This window comes from Sylvia atricapilla, chromosome 12 (assembly GCF_009819655.1).
Source record: "Sylvia atricapilla isolate bSylAtr1 chromosome 12, bSylAtr1.pri, whole genome shotgun sequence".
Classification (NCBI taxonomy): Eukaryota; Metazoa; Chordata; class Aves; order Passeriformes; family Sylviidae; genus Sylvia; species Sylvia atricapilla.
In genome coordinates this window covers 7,642,236-7,661,561 of record NC_089151.1, presented here as the reverse complement: position 1 = coordinate 7,661,561, position 19,326 = coordinate 7,642,236, and the positions used below count along the sequence as shown (strand labels likewise).

General features: G+C 45.7%; 1 protein-coding gene across 4 annotated transcripts in view; it reads left to right on the top strand.

The window, feature by feature from the left end:
- The window catches only part of PLEKHG4 (pleckstrin homology and RhoGEF domain containing G4), an 86,131-nt gene that overhangs the window by 44,596 nt on the left and 22,209 nt on the right, over positions 1–19,326 (top strand). For all 4 annotated transcript variants that reach the window (XM_066327705.1, XM_066327704.1, XM_066327703.1 and 1 more), the window contains exons 11-13: positions 11,500–11,638; positions 13,910–14,032; positions 14,550–14,741. In XM_066327705.1, coding sequence (XP_066183802.1) covers positions 11,500–11,638; positions 13,910–14,032; positions 14,550–14,741 — 454 coding nt within the window. The remainder of the gene's footprint in view (positions 1–11,499; positions 11,639–13,909; positions 14,033–14,549; positions 14,742–19,326) is intronic.

Genomic DNA, 19,326 nt, shown 5'->3' with positions numbered 1-19,326 from the left:
TGTTTTTGTGCAGGGAAATTATCAACTTTGAGACCTGATCTGACAGATCCCCTAAGGATAATTTACTGCTTTGATTACTTTAGCAAGGGCAGGGGTGGGGGATACACACAGAATTCTTTGATTGTACAGTGTTTGAGTGCATGCTGAAGCTGTGTAGCATCTTCTCTGCCTAATTCAGGTTATGTTCATTGCCTGCCAGCGTGAAAGAAGTCTGTATGCCACGGCTCAAATATATGTCTGTCCAGCTTAAGGACCGTAAAGGAGTATAGCAGGAGAAAGGCTTTTTTTCTTGGCTGTGGAGTAGTTGAAGAAACTAAAATCTCTGCAATATTTTAATTTTCTTCTAACTTAGGGCAGAGGACTAAAGAAGTCCACTCTTCTTTGTTCCAGGATCCCCTTCAAATGGGGAAGAAAGCTCTAATCACTTGGCTCGAGAACTCTGTATAAGGCACTGTTGGTTTTGGGTCCTCCATGGCTTTGCACTTACTCCTTCTTTCCTATCTGATGTGCAGCTATTAAAAATTCTAAGCTCTGCTAATACTGTAAAGGTTATGGTTTTCAAAGGCTTCTTTAATAGATACGATCAAAGCAGGGTACAGACAAAATATTGCAATTGGCCAACTAAGCTAGCATGGAGTGGCTCTTGATATATGTAGGTCCAATATTCGATTTCTAACTGGTGATGTGTTAAAAAGGGAACAGGACTGCCTTTGTGTGTGCACTCAGCAGGGCTCGTGGTACTGCTGCTCTGAACTTTGAATTGTAAGATCTTGCTCAATGCTTAACAGCCTAATTCCACGCCCATTCTCCCAATACTTGAAATAAATTGTTTACAAAAGCAAGCCAAATGGTTTTACTCTTCTAAGTCACCTTTTGGCTCTTTTGTCTAGTCCCATTATCGTTTTTTATTGTCTTGTCTGGTGCAAAACTCTGATAAAACAGAGTCATGACTGCCAGGACTTCTTAGTTGTAAATTGTGGCCAGTGTGAACAAGTGACTGTCTGGCTGTGCAGGAATTACATATAAATAGAGAAGACAATTTTAAGAGCAGTTTTCTGGACTTTTGGCTCCACTTAATTAAAATCTGCCAACTACAAGTGGAAAACTAAAGGTAAAATTGTGATTTCTTTTTTTTAAGAATAAAGATGACAAGCCCATCTGCACCTTCACCTTGGGATTAACCAAGAGAGGAGTTGACTTGCTTTTTTCCTCAGGTGATATATTTTTCTAGCTGTAACAGGTGTCTGTCTTGCTATTTTGTGGTTTCATGTGGAAAAAGAGCACCAGGAGCTGGTAAGAATAGAGATGGATGAACCCTTCTGAAAATGTCTGACCACAGGTTGGAGATAATAAGTGAAAGCAGGCAAGGAAGCAGGCATGTGCTCAGTGCAGTCAGATGTTATCTGCCAAATACCTTTCAAGAGCACACGGCAAACAAGAATTGTTTTAGTCTTTCTTTAGTAATGAAACTCTTCTTGTGGGATTGGTTGTGGAACCTTCTCTGCTCACTCTGCCCTCCTGGAGAGCAGAGGTGCCCTTTGGAGTGTTTTGTGGCACAGAGCAGTGGGACCTCATTGCTGCACAGGTCTGACCTGGAATTTGTGAGGCTTTGCTAAGCCAAATGCCACGCGCTCTTTCCTGCAGAAGCTGAACTCATTCCATCAAAGCTGTGGGCCTGCAGGAGGGATGCGTTGTGCTCCATCCGTTCGTTTCACTAACATGATTTAAGAGCTTCTGGGAGTCTTTCCTGGATGGTCTCCTCCTGAGATGCTGTAGCACCACAGCAGTGCCTTTGACCAGTAACTGCTCACATTGTGAGCTGGCCAGGAGTCTTCATGCTCCTTTCTCCACCAAGTACCACTGTAAAAGATAGCCTTACCCATCCAGCTGCTTATCCACAAAAGGAGACAGACTTCTCCAAGCAGTCTATCTGGAACTCTGCCTTTTCCCAGCTTAGGAAGGAGGAACTCGGTTACCGGAATACACATCCTGCAGGCAGCTCATTGCAGGGAGTTGGCTTAGGGGCTCAGCTGGTCCCTCTGAGATCTCCCACCTCCAGCAAGACCAGGCTGAATTTGGCCTAGAGTTGCTGTAGATCTGGCGCTGATGAGCCAGTATCTTTGTGGAGCCTCTTTAAGTGCTGTAATGATAGAGCTGGCCACCCAGAGGTGCAAGGGGACTGTTGGAGGTGGCACTGACACTTGCTCACTGTTGCTGTTTTTAAAGCCAGCACATTTGCCTCCACACCATCCGCTGCGCTGAAGGCTCAGCGCTTCTCCAGGTCTGTTAGCTGAGCCCTTCAAGGTTTTGTTATCCCAGTATTTCTGGGGATTGAAATGCAGAGCTGTTAGCCTACATGAAGTTCCTCTTGGGAAGTGGAACTTCCCAAGTTAAAATGCTGTTAATACTTCTTTTTGCACTTTCAAACAGGAATTTTTTAATAACCACAGTCTTTTTTATAAGGTACATAGGGTTGGTTAGCAGGTGTAGCTTTGGCTTTTGGCCATCTAGTGTAGTGATCAACTAACCTATAGCTTGCAGGCAACTCACTGAGCCAACTGTGAAAGGTGGACTAATGTATTGCTGCTTCTGTAGTGGATGTCAAAAACTTACAGTTTATGATGGAAATGTCAGAGAAGTTGCCAGAAACCAGGTAGGAGCAGTGAGAGCTCTTTCTGGAGTGAGGATGTAATGTGGGGCTGGGAAGCAAGGCCAGGATCCTTTTAACCCAGTCTTTAGCCAGAGGTTTTTCAATGTTGTTCTCATTATTGATATTCTTCAGGCATAGCCAAGAGCTGGAAACGTGTGCCTAGACAAGTGCCCAGTGAATGGCTTTTGTCTTGCAGATGTGTTATGAGTCACAAATAGATTAAAGAAGATGTAACTAATTTATATGAATATATAGATGGTTTATACTAGTTTAACCAGAATGCACCTTCCTGGCTCTACCACGAACCCATGTTGTCACTGTGGCACAGGAGTGGGATTGTGTCGTGCTCTGCATGGTGATGGGCAAGATAGTCCCAAGGCTAGAGGTGAGAATTGAGAGGAGAAAAACCTCAGATGGTGAAGGAATGGTCATGTTGAGGTCTTGGCTCTGTGCAACATGGAACCAGAAAAAGCTTAATCTCTTCCCCCAAGCTCCTCATCTGAAAAGAATCTGTGCTTGGAAGCTGTGAATAAGCAGCTTATAAATAGATGGAGGAGTGAATTCTCCTTTGTTTGCAGAAAGCAGTATAGTTAGTCTCTGTATTTTGAGGGTGGAGTGGCTAGAGCCGAGAGCTGGTTTTGTGAGCTGGCTATTTTTAGTGTGGCTTGGTGATCTGGGTGGGGACCTGAGCTGAGCAGAGGTAATGGACAGTACAGAGCAGACTTCCTGAGCAGCAGCTGCCAGATTCCTGATGCTGGACCTCATTTAATTACAGTGACAGAGAGGGTGAACTTGCAGCTAAAAGCCTCCATAGTTCATGTTCTGGCTTCCACACACTACTGAGATTCTGGGTCTACTTGAAGCTGTGGCCAGTTGATAATGCAGTGGGATGTAGCTGTGTGGGACTTGTAGACCTCATGTTTGTGGTTCTTCAGCAAGGCTCTTGCTAGTAGCAACTCCTGGGATGTTACAAAGCCTGCATGTGCCATTCTGCAAAGTGGTGTACACTTCCTGTGGTGGAAGTAAACCTGGATAATGTACAGGCTCCCTGCCAAGGGACTGCACAGCACTGTCTGAAGCTTGGGTAGAGTCAGAGAGACTAAGCTGATCATCCAAAATGTGGAAGCAAGTTGGAAGCAAGGTTAGTGTGGGGATAGGTGTCTGGTGTATAAGTCCAGTTTGGGCAGATTGAGATGGCTGGACTTCTTGGTTTGTAAGGTACAGTGTGTGCACTGTCAAACTGACAGCTGCTGCCATAGGCTGGTGGTTATAGCCATCCAACTTACACAAATCCTTCCTGGAGGCATTATTGTCTTCTGCCATCCCCTTTCTGCTTTAGAGGTGTGTGTCTGCTGTGGCTCTGTGTATTTGTACATGCTTCAGAAGATGCTAATGCTTCCCTCTCACTGATGGCAGTTGAATTAGGGCCTACTCATCTTCATGCTTCTCTGGGAGCTTTGGGAGCCTCTCACACTACCACTTGCCCACTGCCACACCACAGTGTGCCCTCCTAAGGTGATCTGTGAGAGGCAGCTTTCATGGTAGGGTCCTTTCCATGCTCCTCCTGTGGACCTAATCCTAAAACCTCTATCTTGAGGCAAGACGTATACTCAGTATACCTTTAAAGGCATGAGAAAACGTGCTTAAATTCTGGCCTCAGAGGCTGCCACAAGACGCCTGTGCGCTGTTGCTGGTGACACAAGGTGCTGACGAGCACTAAGCCTGTGGCCGAACATGGGTGGCGGTGCTCTTCCCTGGCGGTTTTTGTTTGTGTCAGGTGGAGGGAGGAGCGCAGGACTACATTTCTACCCAAACACATACTGTGCTACTTGGTATTCATTTTGGTTACAGTCTAACCTGTTCCCTCTGTTTGCCTGGTGGTTTTTAGCCTGGTAAAAAGCACTTACACTCACATTAAACAAATCTCGCTGCTCCGCTCATAAAGGAGACTGGAGCTGGGGCTGTTGTCATTCTGAGTGCATGAAGTGCTGTGCGACGTCAGTTGTGGCATTTGCAGAGAGCGAAAAGATTGCAGAGTTCTGTCTAGGTAAGTTTTTATTGTCCTCTTGGGCTTTTAATGAGATGATTCCCTTCAGCTTCCTTTCTGTTTATCATTTTCTGCTGTCTTATGTCCTAAATCTTCTTGGAATCAGTGAGAATTTACCCAAGAGTCTCCAGTTTTGCTTGTTTTTGTTTGCAATGCTTGTCATGCCAACAGGGCATTAGGTAATTAATGACACACTGTGTTTTATCTGTTTAAAAATATTATGGAAAAAATTTCAAAAAGTTTCCAGTATAGGATGTTAGCTGAACTGCCTGACATTCCTGCCTCAGCCCAGGCTATCCCACAAGCACCATTTTTTATATAACTATCTTGGAATAGATGCTTCTCTTACTAGGCTGGTTAATAGCACAGTCCCTGCTATTATATGGATCATAACCCTGGAAGTGGGCAAAAGGACATAGCAGTGAAATAGGGATGTGGCTTTAGATGACAGTATGTATTTGAGCAGGGCATCTTAAAAGCCTGATGGTCCCAGCTTCAGGAACACAGCTTTTAGACTGGTACATTTGACCAGGATATAAAGTATAAATATAAGCAGGTTAATGTACATTAGACAAGGTTTGGAGGTAGAAATTGTTCACAGCTGGTAGAAAACCACATCTTGAGGCTCAGTGTTCCCAGAATGGTGTTTCCAAATCCTATCTAAGGCTCCACTGTGCAGGGAACTTTCCCCATAAGCAGGGTACTTGTTGGTTTGGGATTTCTTATAATGTTTCTTTTTTCCAGTCAGTTTTATGGATCTTACTGGGATTTAAAATCAACCAGAGTCTCAACACAGTTTTATTGTAACTAAATGCAAGCCTGGCAGGAGAAAGAAACAAAGGTCACATCTTGGGACTGTGCTTGGACACTAGTTTAACTGTGTGCTTTGATCCCTTGGCTTTTCAAGGGATTTCTAAGTGTATTTCTGCTAAAAACACACTTAAACTAACTGTGCTCCAGAAGAGAATTCTCTTGTTGTGGAGTTGTGATCTCCAGCGTGTTGTATTACTGGATGGTTTGCTTCCTAGTGAGGAGGTAACCTAGTGAGGAGGGTTTCAGCCAGGTCTGTGGTCTCATCCTCATCCTCATCCTCAAGGCGAACAGGCATCCTGCAGGCAGCCACAGATTTGGTGTTTGACCTCTGTGCCTTTTTAAGGACACTTCAGGGTTCTGAAAAATGTATCCAGTTCCTCAGATACTTTTATCAGGAAATTTAAACCACCATAGCTATTTGTGTACTGCAGAGAATAATTAGTTTATTTAACCATATCTGCTTTAGCTTCCCCATGGCTAGTTTGAATTTTAACCTCAGCTGCATGTGGAACTTTCAGCTTAAAGAGCCGGATGCATTTGAGGTTGACCTCCTTTTCTGGGATCATTATAAATATGGCACTTATGTAGGTTGCTACCAAAATGCAGTAATGACCAAGAATGACATTTCTCATCCTGCAAAAGGTCCCTCAGGCACATAGGACTGTCCCTGCTCACCTGGAGGGATTTCTTCCAGAGGCATTGCTCAGGATGATTTAAGTGCTTTGTAGCCAAGGTATCAGCAGACATGATCTGGATGATGTCCTTGGACTAATCCATTCATTAAACCTCCTAGTGTCCAGATCCTATTCATTTTCTGCTAAAACATGTAGGGAAATCCACAAGGGAAGTTCAGCACCAAGACTGGAAGACTAGATGAGATTAATGTGACATCTGACTGTGTTTTTTCTAAATTACAGGACAAATCAGATTAAGGATATCTGATTTTCCCAGGACAAGTTAGCTGCCCTGTACTTGCCCAAATCCCATTAAATACATTACCAAAATGTATTATTTGCTTCCATCCATGATTTTTTTTTTCCATTTTAAAATTGACCAAGTCTGGTCAGAAGATGAACTCTTGGTTTCAGCCATTTTGTTAGATCTGCTCTTCTTGCTGTTTGTCAAAGCAGCTCTTGAAGGGGCAGACAGGAAGGACAGACAAGAATAGTGATGGTTCTGCTGTTCCCTTCCCTATTTGCATCTCGCTGACATTGGCAGGCATGGCTCAGGCAGCACCTGCTTTTGTGACTCTGCTGGATGCTTCTTCTGTGGCCATCTATTCTTTGAAAACAAAACAGGTATTTCGCTTTGAAAACTAAAGTGTAACTCTCCAAGGCTGGCTTTTTTTGAAGAATGGATTCAGACAGAAATGGTCTTTCTAAATTATAGGTTTAAAATTACCCTACCATTATACAACAGCTTGGCACTTCTCCAGAAAACTGAAGACATTTGGAACCTTTTCCACTGAAATGATAATTGCCCAATGAAAACAAGATTTGGGGAAACATAAACTTGACATCAAGCTACTCCTTTTTGCTATAAATTATATTGACTCCACTATTGCAAAATTGCTTTTGATGATTTGACCATGGAAGAATGTAGTGAAAGACTCTCATTACCACACTCCCATGTGCAGGGAAATTGCAATGCATCCACACAAATCTGAGCTGAGACGAGACTTTCCACTGACTTCAAACAAGTCTGCCTTTCGTGCTCAGAGTTGCACAGGCCACTATTAAAATATCTTTAAAGTCCCTAACAACCAGGTGTTTCCTTTGTGTGCCAGGATGGAGGTCACTTTTTTCTTCAACAAAATTTTCAGTATTTGGTTTGTTTACTCCGAGCTGCCTTGAAGGTACTGAAGGACAGGAGTTAAAAACTTCTGAGTCTGAAGCTGAAAAAGAAATAGATATTTGTATGAAGTATCATTTTCCCCATAAAACTCCTTGTTTCAGGATATTGTAGAGTTTACTAGTGTACTGGAAATCGTTTAGGAAGTTTTTAAGATCTAGATCAGCAAAAGTGGGGGATGGTGTAAATAGATAAACAGGGAGAACAGGCTTAATGCCCAGTGGATCCTCTCTGAGCACTGAAGTGCCCAAGTGAATCAAAAAAACAAACTTTCCCATGGACTGTGAGTGATTTCTTTGTTTGGCTCAGTTTCCCTACCTACTTTATACTACAGCATGGAAAGGCTTATATTTGCCTCTGTGTAAGAGAGTAAAAAATGGATGTTAGTCAGAGAGCCTGTCCGGCTGGTAAAAGTGAACTGTCAGGGGCTGACAGCATATGAATGGAGTTACCTTGGAGATGCAACAGAAGACCAACAACTACATGTTGAGGTTTTAATGAATGCCTGCCAAGCGAGGCAGAACGTGTGAAAACAGCGTGGCTGGTCCTTGAAACAAAGAGCTGAGGTGCTGGGATGCTGAAGGAACTCACGGAGGAGCAGGATTGGTGTAAGGCCACACCTGAAGTTGTCTGGGGACTCTGAGCCCAGAGGAGCTGTTTGGAAACATTTTTTTCTGTGCGCGTTGTTTGCAGTTGCTCAGGAAATGGTTGGCAGGACCATGAGAAGGGGCAGCCTTAGAGTGTGGCTGATAAGGGCATCAACAGCCTGCTGCAAGCATTGGCAGAGGAAAAAAAAAATCACTTAAATGACAAGAGTAAGAGATTTTGGCTTATATAACCCCAAACAGCCCAACTTACTGATAAAACTTAATATCCAGCCTTCTTCTGAACTAAATTCTCTGTCTAGTCCCTGCTTGTAGCATAAACTCCCAAACACATCCTAGACTGACTTAGGTAAGTTTGAGATGCTTGTGGATCAGTAAAGTGAAGGTTTTCTGTGTGTGCCTTTAGTAACAGGATGTCACTTTTAATACCATTGAATCAGCTGAGACAGAGGGAAAGTGACTGATGTGCATAGATGTGTTGATTCTGTACATCTGTAGCTGCCACATTATTTACCAAGATAAGTATTTTACAATTACATCCAATGGGGCAAAGGGCTCACTTCTAAACTGAAGCTCCCTTCCACCTTCTGCAAATGCACATGAAGGCTTGGTCGAATTGAGATCTTCAGAGGCAGGATAACTCCTTCTGTGGAAGGAATGTGTGGGGCCAGATGTGTTTGGGGTGGATTTTTCTCAGTCCTTTAGTTGCGCACCAAGAAGTTCACTCAAGCCCCTCCTCCTGAAATGGGTTCCTCAGACTATGGTTGCTGGGCCAGCAGGAGTACTTTATTGCTGCAGTTTTGAGCCTGACTTTCCCTGGAGGGGTTTGCTGGTCATAAGGCCAGCACTGGACTCAAGTGGTCTCCAAGAGATTGATCTTTTCCGCAGTGGCACAGTGAATGGGCCTCTTTACACAGTGACCTTGTGGTATGCCTATTTCTGGTTAAAAAAAACCTTGAAATGTGGGTTTTGTTAGCTTTTGTTTTTTTATAATCACTTCCTATCCCTCTACCTTGAGGGTGATTTTTTTCACCCACATAATTGCAGTATCGTCTTCAGGAATGCCTGTGTTTTGTGACTTTGGGAAATGTGCTGTCTGCTCAGCTGGAATCTGTAGTATTTGTTGGGCCTTGCAGCCCAGGTTGCTACTAACTCCTGTTAAGGAAAACTACTCAGACTTACAACAACTGGGGGGTTGTTTCCTCTGTCAGGTATGGAAAGGGGCAGAGTGGGACTCCCTGGCTCCCATCCCCTAATCAGATCATACTCTGTGCTAGGTCAGGCAATGCTAGAGCTGGAACCCTTGTCCCAGGTCCCTGTGCCGTCAGGTTGGCATCTGACAATGCCATGTTAAATGCTGAAGCCATGGATGCATGCTTTGTCACTGGCTTGGGTGGACATAAGGACTCCTATTACAAGGTCTAGCAGGTCAGTCTGGCTTGCTGATGAGTGCCATCAAAGAAGTAGCATCAACACCAAAGTGATTTTCATGGAAGCTCAGGGAAGGGTTCGAAAAATATTTTGCCTCATGAGGGGGTAATTGAAAATGTTTGCATATAGCAGCATGGAATGCCTAAAGTTATAGGTGCTTGATTGTCTGTGCCAGTGGGAAGAAGAGTTGTTTGCTGTGTCCATGTGTTTTCCTGAGTGGATGAGAGCATTCATGCCAGCAGGGAATTCAGCCCTGTGGGAGTAAGGCCAAAGGGTGTCTGCCTGTCTGGCCATCAGTGTGCTGGAGACTTACTCAGAAAATGGGACTTGACAGATAAGCTCTGCTGCACAAAACCGAGCAGCGTTAATGGTGTTGCCAAATTTAACTGGCAGCCATCGTCCAAACTTCTTCTCATTAGCTGTCCCAGCTGTGTCACTGCTGCTGACAGGAACTGGCCTCCACAACCTGCTCTGTAAATACTTTCCAGAGCTCAGCTTGGACAATGATTATGACTCTGCTGCTGTGAGTTTCCTGGGTTGGACCTGGGTCTGTCCGTAGGAAAGGATTACAAAACAGAAGGCTCATATCATCACGGTTTGTTTATGGTGGTTTTGGGAAATGCCAGAGCAGCGCTACAGCTCGGATCTTTCCATTGAAGCCTTCAGATTCTCTGTACAGAACCTGTCTGCTCTGCACTGCGGTAGCACTGATCTTAGTCCAGAAACTATTCGGATATTTTTGGCTGCACTTTGGAGAAATTCATTCAGTCTAATGGCATTTCAAAGAGGAAAAACTGAAGTATCTAAGAGCCTGAGGTTTAAGAAGCTGGCTGCTGCGCACTGGATGGAATTCTGAATGGAAAAATAGTGTGGATTTCTGCTATGCAGAGCTAGTTCTCCAGACTTATGGCACTAGCTCATGTCAATTAAAACTATAGGATGGCTGCTACTAAACACTCATATTCGGTTGCATTTCATAGGTTCAAGATTGCCTGTAAACCCAGAAAGAAATAAACATGTATACTGAATTGTTTTGAATTATATTCCATTAGCAATATTAGCTACCTGTTTTGCAAGTGCTTTAGATAATTATATGATAAAAAAGCCACGCTCTAATAAGTCAGAAGGTTGTAAGACAATGAAATGAAAATTGGTTTAGGGTGAGTACAGGAGATGACCAGGCAGCTAAATACACTAGCGTAGAGCACAGCTGAAGGAGGCTGTAGTGTTTTCTTTTAGCTGTCTCTTGAGCCCATAATTGTAGGAGGGGAAATCTTGAAGCGAAAGATATACAAGGAGAATAAGCTTGAATTCTCTTCTGTCTCCTGTATCCCATCTGTAATTCACCCAAGCCTGTGCTGGAGAGGTGTTGTACACATCTGAAAGGAGTTTGCTAATACTCATCATCTTGCCAAGACCATCTGCAGCATCTGAAGGCACTGGACTCCATCCTGAGCCCTTCCATGCTTGCCTGTGTGCTGTGGCAGGCTGGCAGGGAGAGTGCCTCCTGGTGTTCTGCTGGGCTTTGGTTAGCATGGCTTCCTGTGGAAAGTAGGGAGCTCAAACTGTGAATCTCAGCACAGCACTCTAAAAACTGATTTCTCCTGGCACTGAGTTGTTGTACACTTTGCATTTTTGTTTGGCTGGTGGAAATCCTGAGAGTAAGTGTGGCATCAGGTACTTAATATTGTAGCTGTCACTCAGGAAAGATTTGCTTACTAGTGGTGGCTTATTTACTTAATTAAATTCAAATGGTGGTTCTAGATGCTGAAACTGCTTGACCCTGTGTTTCATGAAAATCCATTGATGCAACAATCTATGTTTATGAAAAGCTGAAAGTGTGAGAAATATGGTAAATCTTCCAAGTAGCCTGGCTGGGAGGAGATGCTCTTGTCCTTCCAGCCAGGTTATCTGCATTGGGGTCAGAGTGGGGAATCATGGTAATGTGCAAGGAGCAGCAATACTCTCTTCTGTTCTTCATATGGAGATGGTCCCACAGGGAGGATGACTGGAATGCTGTTGTTAGCCAGGTTGTGTTTGCATGAAGCGCTGGGGGAAGGACCTAATGCAAAACCCCTGACCAGACCTGTGTCCCCTTGCAGAGATGCACTCGATGCTGCCACCGTGCTTTATAATCAAGTTGATGAGGGCGTTCACCGGCTGGTGATGATGTCAAACAAGCGCATCCAGGAACTGGAGCTGGTGATGGAGTTTGAGAAAGTGGAAGAGTGTTTAAAGGAGGTAAGGCCTACCTGTCAGTTCCAGTGACTGCTGCCCTCTGACTGTGTGTTCCACAGCAGGTACTGGGCCTGTTGATCTGTTGTCTGAAGATGTACAGTGATGCTTGATGCTTAAAAAGAACAAGTGAACACAAAAATTTGAGGTAGAATTTCAGCAGTGCTGAGAATCAAGCCACTTATTTCCCTGGTATCTGTTGATGCCAGGTGAAAGTCCCCTGGCTTCTCTCTAGGTGTGGCTCAGTCAAACCCCATAAACATCTGTGAAGTGGCTCATAGGTAAGCAATACACTTGGGGGTTGGGTGTCTTTTTTGCCCCTCTCAGTGAGACTGAGATGTTGGTGAGGCATTCTTCATACTTCACCTTGAGAAGCAGCAGAGTGATGACAACAAGCTTATTATAAGTCTGTGTGTCTCGTTTGGGCTGTAGCCCCTGCAGGGTTTGCTGACATCCTGTTGCTGAGTATCCCTGCCCCACACTGGCTGCCCATCCCTGTCATGTACTCTTCTTGTTTAGATTCCTGTGCTGTTCTCAGGTCCCTGATATCTGATAAGTCCAGGCACACTCCTTCCCCTCTGGGTGCAGCACCAGGCACACTCAGTTTGCCTCTGGGTGCAGCCCTCTATACAGGCTCCAGGAAGGGAACAGCCTCTTGTCCAAGAGCCATGCTCAACCTCCCAGCCCCTGCACTTCTGTGAGACTTTCAACTTCGCTTCATTTAGTGCTTGTTGAAACTCTTGACAGCCATCCTACAAGAGCTGATCAGTCCTTTGAATGTTGCAGGTCCCAGATGTTCTATGTTGCAGATCCCTAAGCCTAAACTCAACTCTGAGATTATGGAGTGGCATGGTCTTTTGTGCTGTAACTCATCAACAATGAGAAGTTTATGTGTCCTTAAAAATCACTATGAGGATCAATTTCACTGTTATTCTTCTGAGATTCTGGGTTCCTCTCCTCTAGTGGGAACTGGATTTGAAAAGGAGGCTGTAGCCTCCCTAGTGTTTTCACAGGCCAAGGTGGATCTGGGAGTCTTAATGACTTCCCATTTGGAGGTAGACACTTGGGTGCCATGCAGGATGTGTTCAGGACAAAAAAGTGTGTTGCAAAAACCTGGTAGAGACTCTTGTTAAACACATAGGTTCCTAATGCCAAACAGAAATGAAAAAAGGCACAAAAGCAAGCACTGCAACCTGTTTCTGCTTTAAGCTGAACTTGGTTTTTTGGTTGTTGAATTGAGTAGCACTCAACTGCTCCCAGCTGACTTTGCTTGTAGGTCACCAGTGATGGCAGCAGCTGCTTCTGCTGTTAAGCCTGCCTGGGAGCTCTAGGAGGCAGCAGTGTGCCCCTCTGCAGAACTGAGAGCCCACCACCATCTCTTCCTCTTGCCAGTGGGCTTGCTGCTTGTAACCTTCTCACAGTCCACAAAACTAGGAGTTTGTCCTTGACTTTGGGGTTGAGTTGGGATATGGATTCAGGTGACATATGAAAACAGGATGTGTGGGCGTTAGGAAGCACTTAGTCTGTCCCTTGCCCCAGGTGCACCTATGCCTGGAGCATTGCAGACAAGTTTACCAGCCTGTTTTTAAAACCTAGTGATGATGGAGATGCTGTGTTACCCTGCCTGGCCTCACAGGACTGCTTTGCTCTTAGGATGCTCTTGTTAATCAGTCCTCTACCCCTTTTTGAGGATATGGGCTGATAACTGCAGCAGTGGCTGGGCTCCACTGAGGAACACGCAGTTGCTGCTCAGCTTTGTGGAGAGCTGCTTTCAGAAAACCAGTAGCTGACAGTCCCAGAGAGCCATGAAACATTGCAGATGGGAAGAGTCCATCCATATGTTCACACTGACATAGTTCATGTCCTGGCAGTCAGAAAAGGGAAGTGATGTAGGAAGTCTGGCAGCAAGGAGATTTGATCCCGGTTAGGGGTAACAATAATAGGAATTTCAGGCCAGTCTGCTGGTTGCAGAGCTTGCTTTAGACCATGGCTCACCTGAAACAGAGCCCAGGCAGCCACTTACCCTGTTTATGCCTAAGGCTAGTGAGCAACAGCAGAGCTTTTCAATTACTCTGTAACCTGAAGTGGAAAAACTCTTAGCAGGAGGCTCAGAATGAAATGTTGGAGTGGGGGGGGGGGCAGAAGTCTACATGCATTTTTTCCAGTAATGAGATGACCAGCATTTTGAGAGCGGTTCCTTGCTCTTTCCACATAAAGGCCTACATTAGTGAGTAGCACAAGGTGACTAACAAGCAGGACTTATCCCTTTTCTTCTAGGTCAGCAGTTGGATTGAGAATGTTGGCAGAAAAAGGCTAAAGGAAACTATCAACCTGGATGATTCTTTGGAGATGCTGCTTCAAACACAAAAGCAGTTCAAGGAGTTTGATCTTGTTGCCAGTGTAAGTGTTGTTGGATTGGAAAATTATATTCTCCAGCGTCTGAGTTGGTAGCATGTGTGTCTTCTATGTGCTCAGCCAAACACATGATGCTAAGAGGGTTCATCACCAGAGTGTGTGTCATTCCATCTCACTACATAGTATCCCTGCTCTCCTTTTGCAGACAGAGCCAGCAGCTCAACACTTAGTAGATGGCATTTACCCATCTTGGGGAAAATAACTACTGGGATAAAAGATAGATTTTTTTTTTTCCCTCCTTTAATGCACTTGTAACACTGCCTTTTTTTTGATCCTAATTAAGCCATGGTCTTGCTGTGTAGGCCTTTACAAGCTGCTGTGTGACAAGAGTAAATCATAAGAGATCAGGCTCCAGAATTCAACTGTAAACAAAGACACCCCTGCTCATGTGATTTGAACCTTAAAAACTGGTCTAATTAGCCTTCGCTATTAATGGCCTTGAAGACTACTTACTGTTGATTCCAGGTCTCTATCCTCATGAGCAATTCCTTTTTGTTTTCAGGAATATTGCAAAAGGGGACAGGAAGCATTAAAGAAGATGGATCAATGGGAAGACTTTTCCTTTGTGGACGTGCATTCTTACAGGGTAAAGCTGCAGGCCTACAGAGATCAGCTGGAGGAGTTCTGCACCCAGCTGGATGAAACGAGGCACCGAGTCTGTGAAACAGTCAGACTGTATGAATTCTTTGACAAGGTAAGACAAGGCATCTGCTATGTAGAGGAAGGTGTAAAAAGTCTGTTTGGACTCAGTCCAGTGCTAGATTGTTTATGAAAGGTGTGAAATGTAGTGTTTGCTCTGTCAGGGAGCTGGATCTATAACCTGCAGCAGTCCCCTCGTGCTCATATATCTGCGGTGATTTTTTTCAAGTCAGTATGTGAGAGAAGGGCTGGGTGTGTCTTCCAGAACATGTCGACATCTGTTAAGCATAGAGGTTTTCTGCTCTCTGAGCTGGAGCTTTTTAACCTCTTTCATGGCCACAATGAACAGAAGGATTATGGCAGTGCTGGCTCTAATGACAAAGGGCCAGGAGATGGGCTGATTGTGTCCAGTCTTGGCCACCATGCCGGGGTAGGCTGCCTGCATTTTCCTGCTGTATCCTTACACACTGTAAAATTCAGCCTGTTGACCCATCAGGAGTAGCCCCCTGCTCTTCAGTCCTAAATACAGTCCAACTCCTCCCATGTGGAGGCCTGCCTGAGGAAAGGGAGCTCCAGAATGGAGAGCTGGGAAGTGTGGCTGAACAAGGGATGCCTGGATCATCACAGGGATCTGGGAAGCAGGAGGAGAGGATGTGTGTGGTGACTGTGCTGAGTGCCTGACCTTCCCACCTGTTTGGTTTAGTGTAAATGCACCCATTTAGCAGATTGGCAGTTGGATTTGATGTTCTTTTATTTCTAAAGTTGCAGATGAATAAGCAGTAGGATTTTCAAAGTGCATTTTAAAATACAGCTTTGGCAAGAACAGAAGGCCAGGAAGCCTGTGCTCCATTTATTCCACACTTGTACAAACATTGGGTATTGAAGTTCTCAAATTCCAGAAAGAATAGACACTAAAAGTTAAGCTGTACCAGATGTAGGTGCCACTTAGTTGCTGTCTCTGAGCTGCCTTGGCAGTCAGAAACGCTCAGGGGAGGAGGGAGGAAATTTGGCTAAACATGAAAACATGGAAGAGCATCCTGTGTGAGACAGGAAAGTGGAGAAGGCAGCTCAGAGCACTGCTGTCAGGGCAGTGAGGATTGAGTTTGTTTGGTGATGCTCTGCAGGTCAGCTCTCGCTCATCTCTGCAGTTTGCTCTGCAGGTGGGGAACCCTCCTGCTGTGAAAATATATGGGGTTTTTTCACCCCAGTGGAAAGAGAAGTGCCTCCTGTGCCATAGGAGAATGGCAAGGATCTGTGCTTTACCTCACTGAAGAGAGATGTTCAGGAGCTCCTCTGGTACTTGAACACCTCTTGCCATCATGGAGGATCCTGGAAAGGGTTTTCTCATATTTGTTGTGATAAATTGAGGCACATAAAAGCACCAAGCCTTGCTTGGCATATTGACAATTCTGCAGCCAAGCCAAACATTGGTTGTATGTGAACCCTTACAGCCAGAGCTGAAAGTCTCTGGAGCACAAATTTGGACTGTAGCACATGATCCAAACAATGGTTTGAGCTTGAAGGGATTTTAAAGGAATTGTTCAGTTCCAGTTTGCCTGCTATAGGGATGCCACCCACTAGACCAGGTTTCTACAAGCCCTCATCCTGGCCTTGAGCACTTACAGGGATGGGGCAACCACAGCTTCTCTGGACAACCTGTGCCAGGGTCTGACCACCCTCACAGGGAGGAATTTCTTCCTAATATCTGATCTAATCCTGCCCTCAGTCAATTTGAAGCTATTCCCTCTTGTCCTGTCACTCCATGCCCTTGTCCAGAGTCCCTCTCCAGCTCTCTTGGAGCCCCCTTCAGGTTCTGCAATGTGTTCTTAGGTCTCCCCAAAGCTTCCAGGCTGCTCAGTGCTTTGTTCAGGCATGGAAATTGCATTGTGCTGATAGTTCTTGGGGTGCCAGGATAGCTGGACATGATTCTATAGCAGTGTGTTCCTCCACAGCTTCCAAGCCTTTTCAAAACCTGGGTCATTTCTAGGGACACAAATGCTATATAGACCCTAACAGTGGCCCATTAATTTTCTGACGGCATTACAGCTTCTTCTTGGTGGATAAAAATTCCAGGATGCAGTCCTTGGCAGCAGCAGCAACCCTCTTGGTTGTGCCTTTCATGCTGCATGGCCTGAGTGAAAACAAAATGATAGTGGCAAAGTGTGTTTGCACACTGCTTTGTGTGGAGGAGAGGCAGCTGGCTCAGGGAGAGAGGAGGATTTTGATCTCACTGGTTTCAGTAGAGCTATAAACAATTCTGGTGGTGTAATTATGCTGTGTGTGTATTGTGAACCAGTGGCCAACCGAAACCAGGAGTGGAGGGGGATACATCCTGCAGCTGTAGGATCAGTGCAGAAATTGCTGCACAGCATGGGAGTTCTTTCAGTGCCTGTGAGTTTAATCTTGATCTCCAGAATGCTTTCTGCCTTCCTAAAGCGGAGTTGGTGGCATGGTCTGGGAGGTGGGGGATAAGCAGAAGATTGTATCTAAACTGATTTCGCTGTCTTCTGATACTGAGCTGCTTTTGACCTTCCTGCAGTGATCTTGTCAGTGCCTGCCTAACTCCCTTCTCTTTTCCCTAATATCTGAGTGGATGTCTACAGCAGGAATCTACCATAAGCAATGTCCTTGATTTTCCTTCTCGTAAAGAGCCTGCAGAGTGCCAAACCCCAGGATTTGGGGAAGAAGTCCAGGGATGCGTAAGCAATGTACACGATGGTAATGAGCTGGCAAGCTCAGACCTCCAAACATCTCAGCATGCGCCAAGGGAGTGGAATGCCCACCACAGGGATCGTGGTGTTCATCCCTCACGTACCTCGCTGCCTACTGGGAGTGGGAGGCTCTGTTGTGCTGACCCTCCTGCATGTGGTGGGCAAGTGTTTTTGAGGGCACTGCCTGTGGCTGCTGGACAGGCCATGGGACAGGACAGCATAACCCCATATGTCCCATCAAGATGCTGTACTGTGTTTTTTTCACTGCTTGGCAGTTCCTGAAGGCTTGTCAGAGCTCCTTGCAATGAGGCAGGCTGAGCTGGGCCAAACCACATGGAGCTTGCACATGGGCTGGCAGGGTTCCCTCCCCAAAGACATGACTGGTGCCAAGCTGGATGTTTCCATTTGTCCCTGCTTCCTTTGCGGCACTAGCCCTTGGTGCCTGACAGGGGGTGGATGATGGCTGGGCTGAGGCAGGAGGAGCAGTGATGGAATCTGCCTTCCCCAGCTCTAACTGTGGGCTGGAGGATTGTTTTTCAGTACCACAAAGTCAATGTGGGCATATTCGGGGACCTGCCATCTCCCTGTGGCTTCAAGCCTGGTTTGGCCACTGTCCCTTGTTTACTCAGTTCCAAGACTGCACTGGGATCTGGCACCATACAGTGCTTTTGGGGAAAAACTGGGCAGCTGAACAAGGAAGGGTATGTATGGTGTACCAAAAGCTTTGATATCTGTTTTGTTCTGGTGTTCCTGCAAGAACAGTCCTCAGTATCCTTTTCTCCTGCTCTCTATCCTGGGTTCACACTGCCATGGGTATACCATCAAGATCAAGAGCAGCCACAACAAGTCTTCCTCCCCTTATTTATCTCATTAGCCTTCATATTTTTTCTTTCCTCAAGCTCTCTCTGGGTGAATTATTTCCCAGAACACTCTTATATCCCATGCTGTTGACTTTACCACAAGTGAAGTGCAGGTTACCTGGACTGCAGGTTTGAATGGCCCATGTGAGAGCCATGTGGCCTATCAGGATTGAGCACCTAACTTGCAGCAGCATGTCCAGTGAGCCAGAGCACGCTGGACACTCTCTACCAGGTCTGGGATGACAACCAGTCCTCTGAAGGTCAGGAGTAAAGGTGCAAGATCCTTGCTGGCACAAGTGGAAGAAAGCACCAACCCAACCAGATTGGGCAGCTTCCTGTTGCAGGCTCAGCACCTGTATACCCTGTGGCTGTGTGGTGATGTGGTGCCCAGAGCTGAACTGCCTGTATCATTACAGGAGGGCCTGAGGCAGCTCCGGGGGCTTTTTCCTGCTTCTCAGGATGTTGTGCAAGATGGTGCCTCATTGGTGCTCAGGGAAAGTATGGTCATTGCCCTGCCATAGCTTGTGAGTCTCTTGTAGCTTGAGCCCTTGCCTTATGTTTGCTTTCTGAGGGAAGCTGTTCAGCTTCAGTTCTCACTGTTCAGGATTGGCGGGGCAAGGTAAGTTGAGAAACGGTAAGGTTTTCCATAGTGGAATTTCTTGGAGCTCTTTTCAAGTGATTCCTTCAGTGGTGTTCTCTGTCTGCCTCCCTTGGATCTTTTCTCTCAAAGGACCTCTGACCATCAGCCTCTGCTGATTCTTGTTCTGCAGTTGCCTGTCTTTTTTCTGCTGCGCACAAGGAGCTGCTGCTTCTGACCTCTGCTTGTAGTGGGCAGAATATTGCCTGCCCCTCTCCATCTGTGTTTTCATCTCCAGGAATGAGTTACCTGTGCTCATGGGTGGATCTGCCCCCACAGTGGGTTCTCCTGTGCTCTCCTCCTCAGCCACTTTGTTCTTTGTGGCTTAGAAAACAAAGCCTTTGGCAAGTGAAGGAGGTGCCTGCCCTTCCTGGGGGAGGGCCAGCTGGCCTGCATTTGATTATGGCAGTGCCTCCTCATCCCTCCCCATTG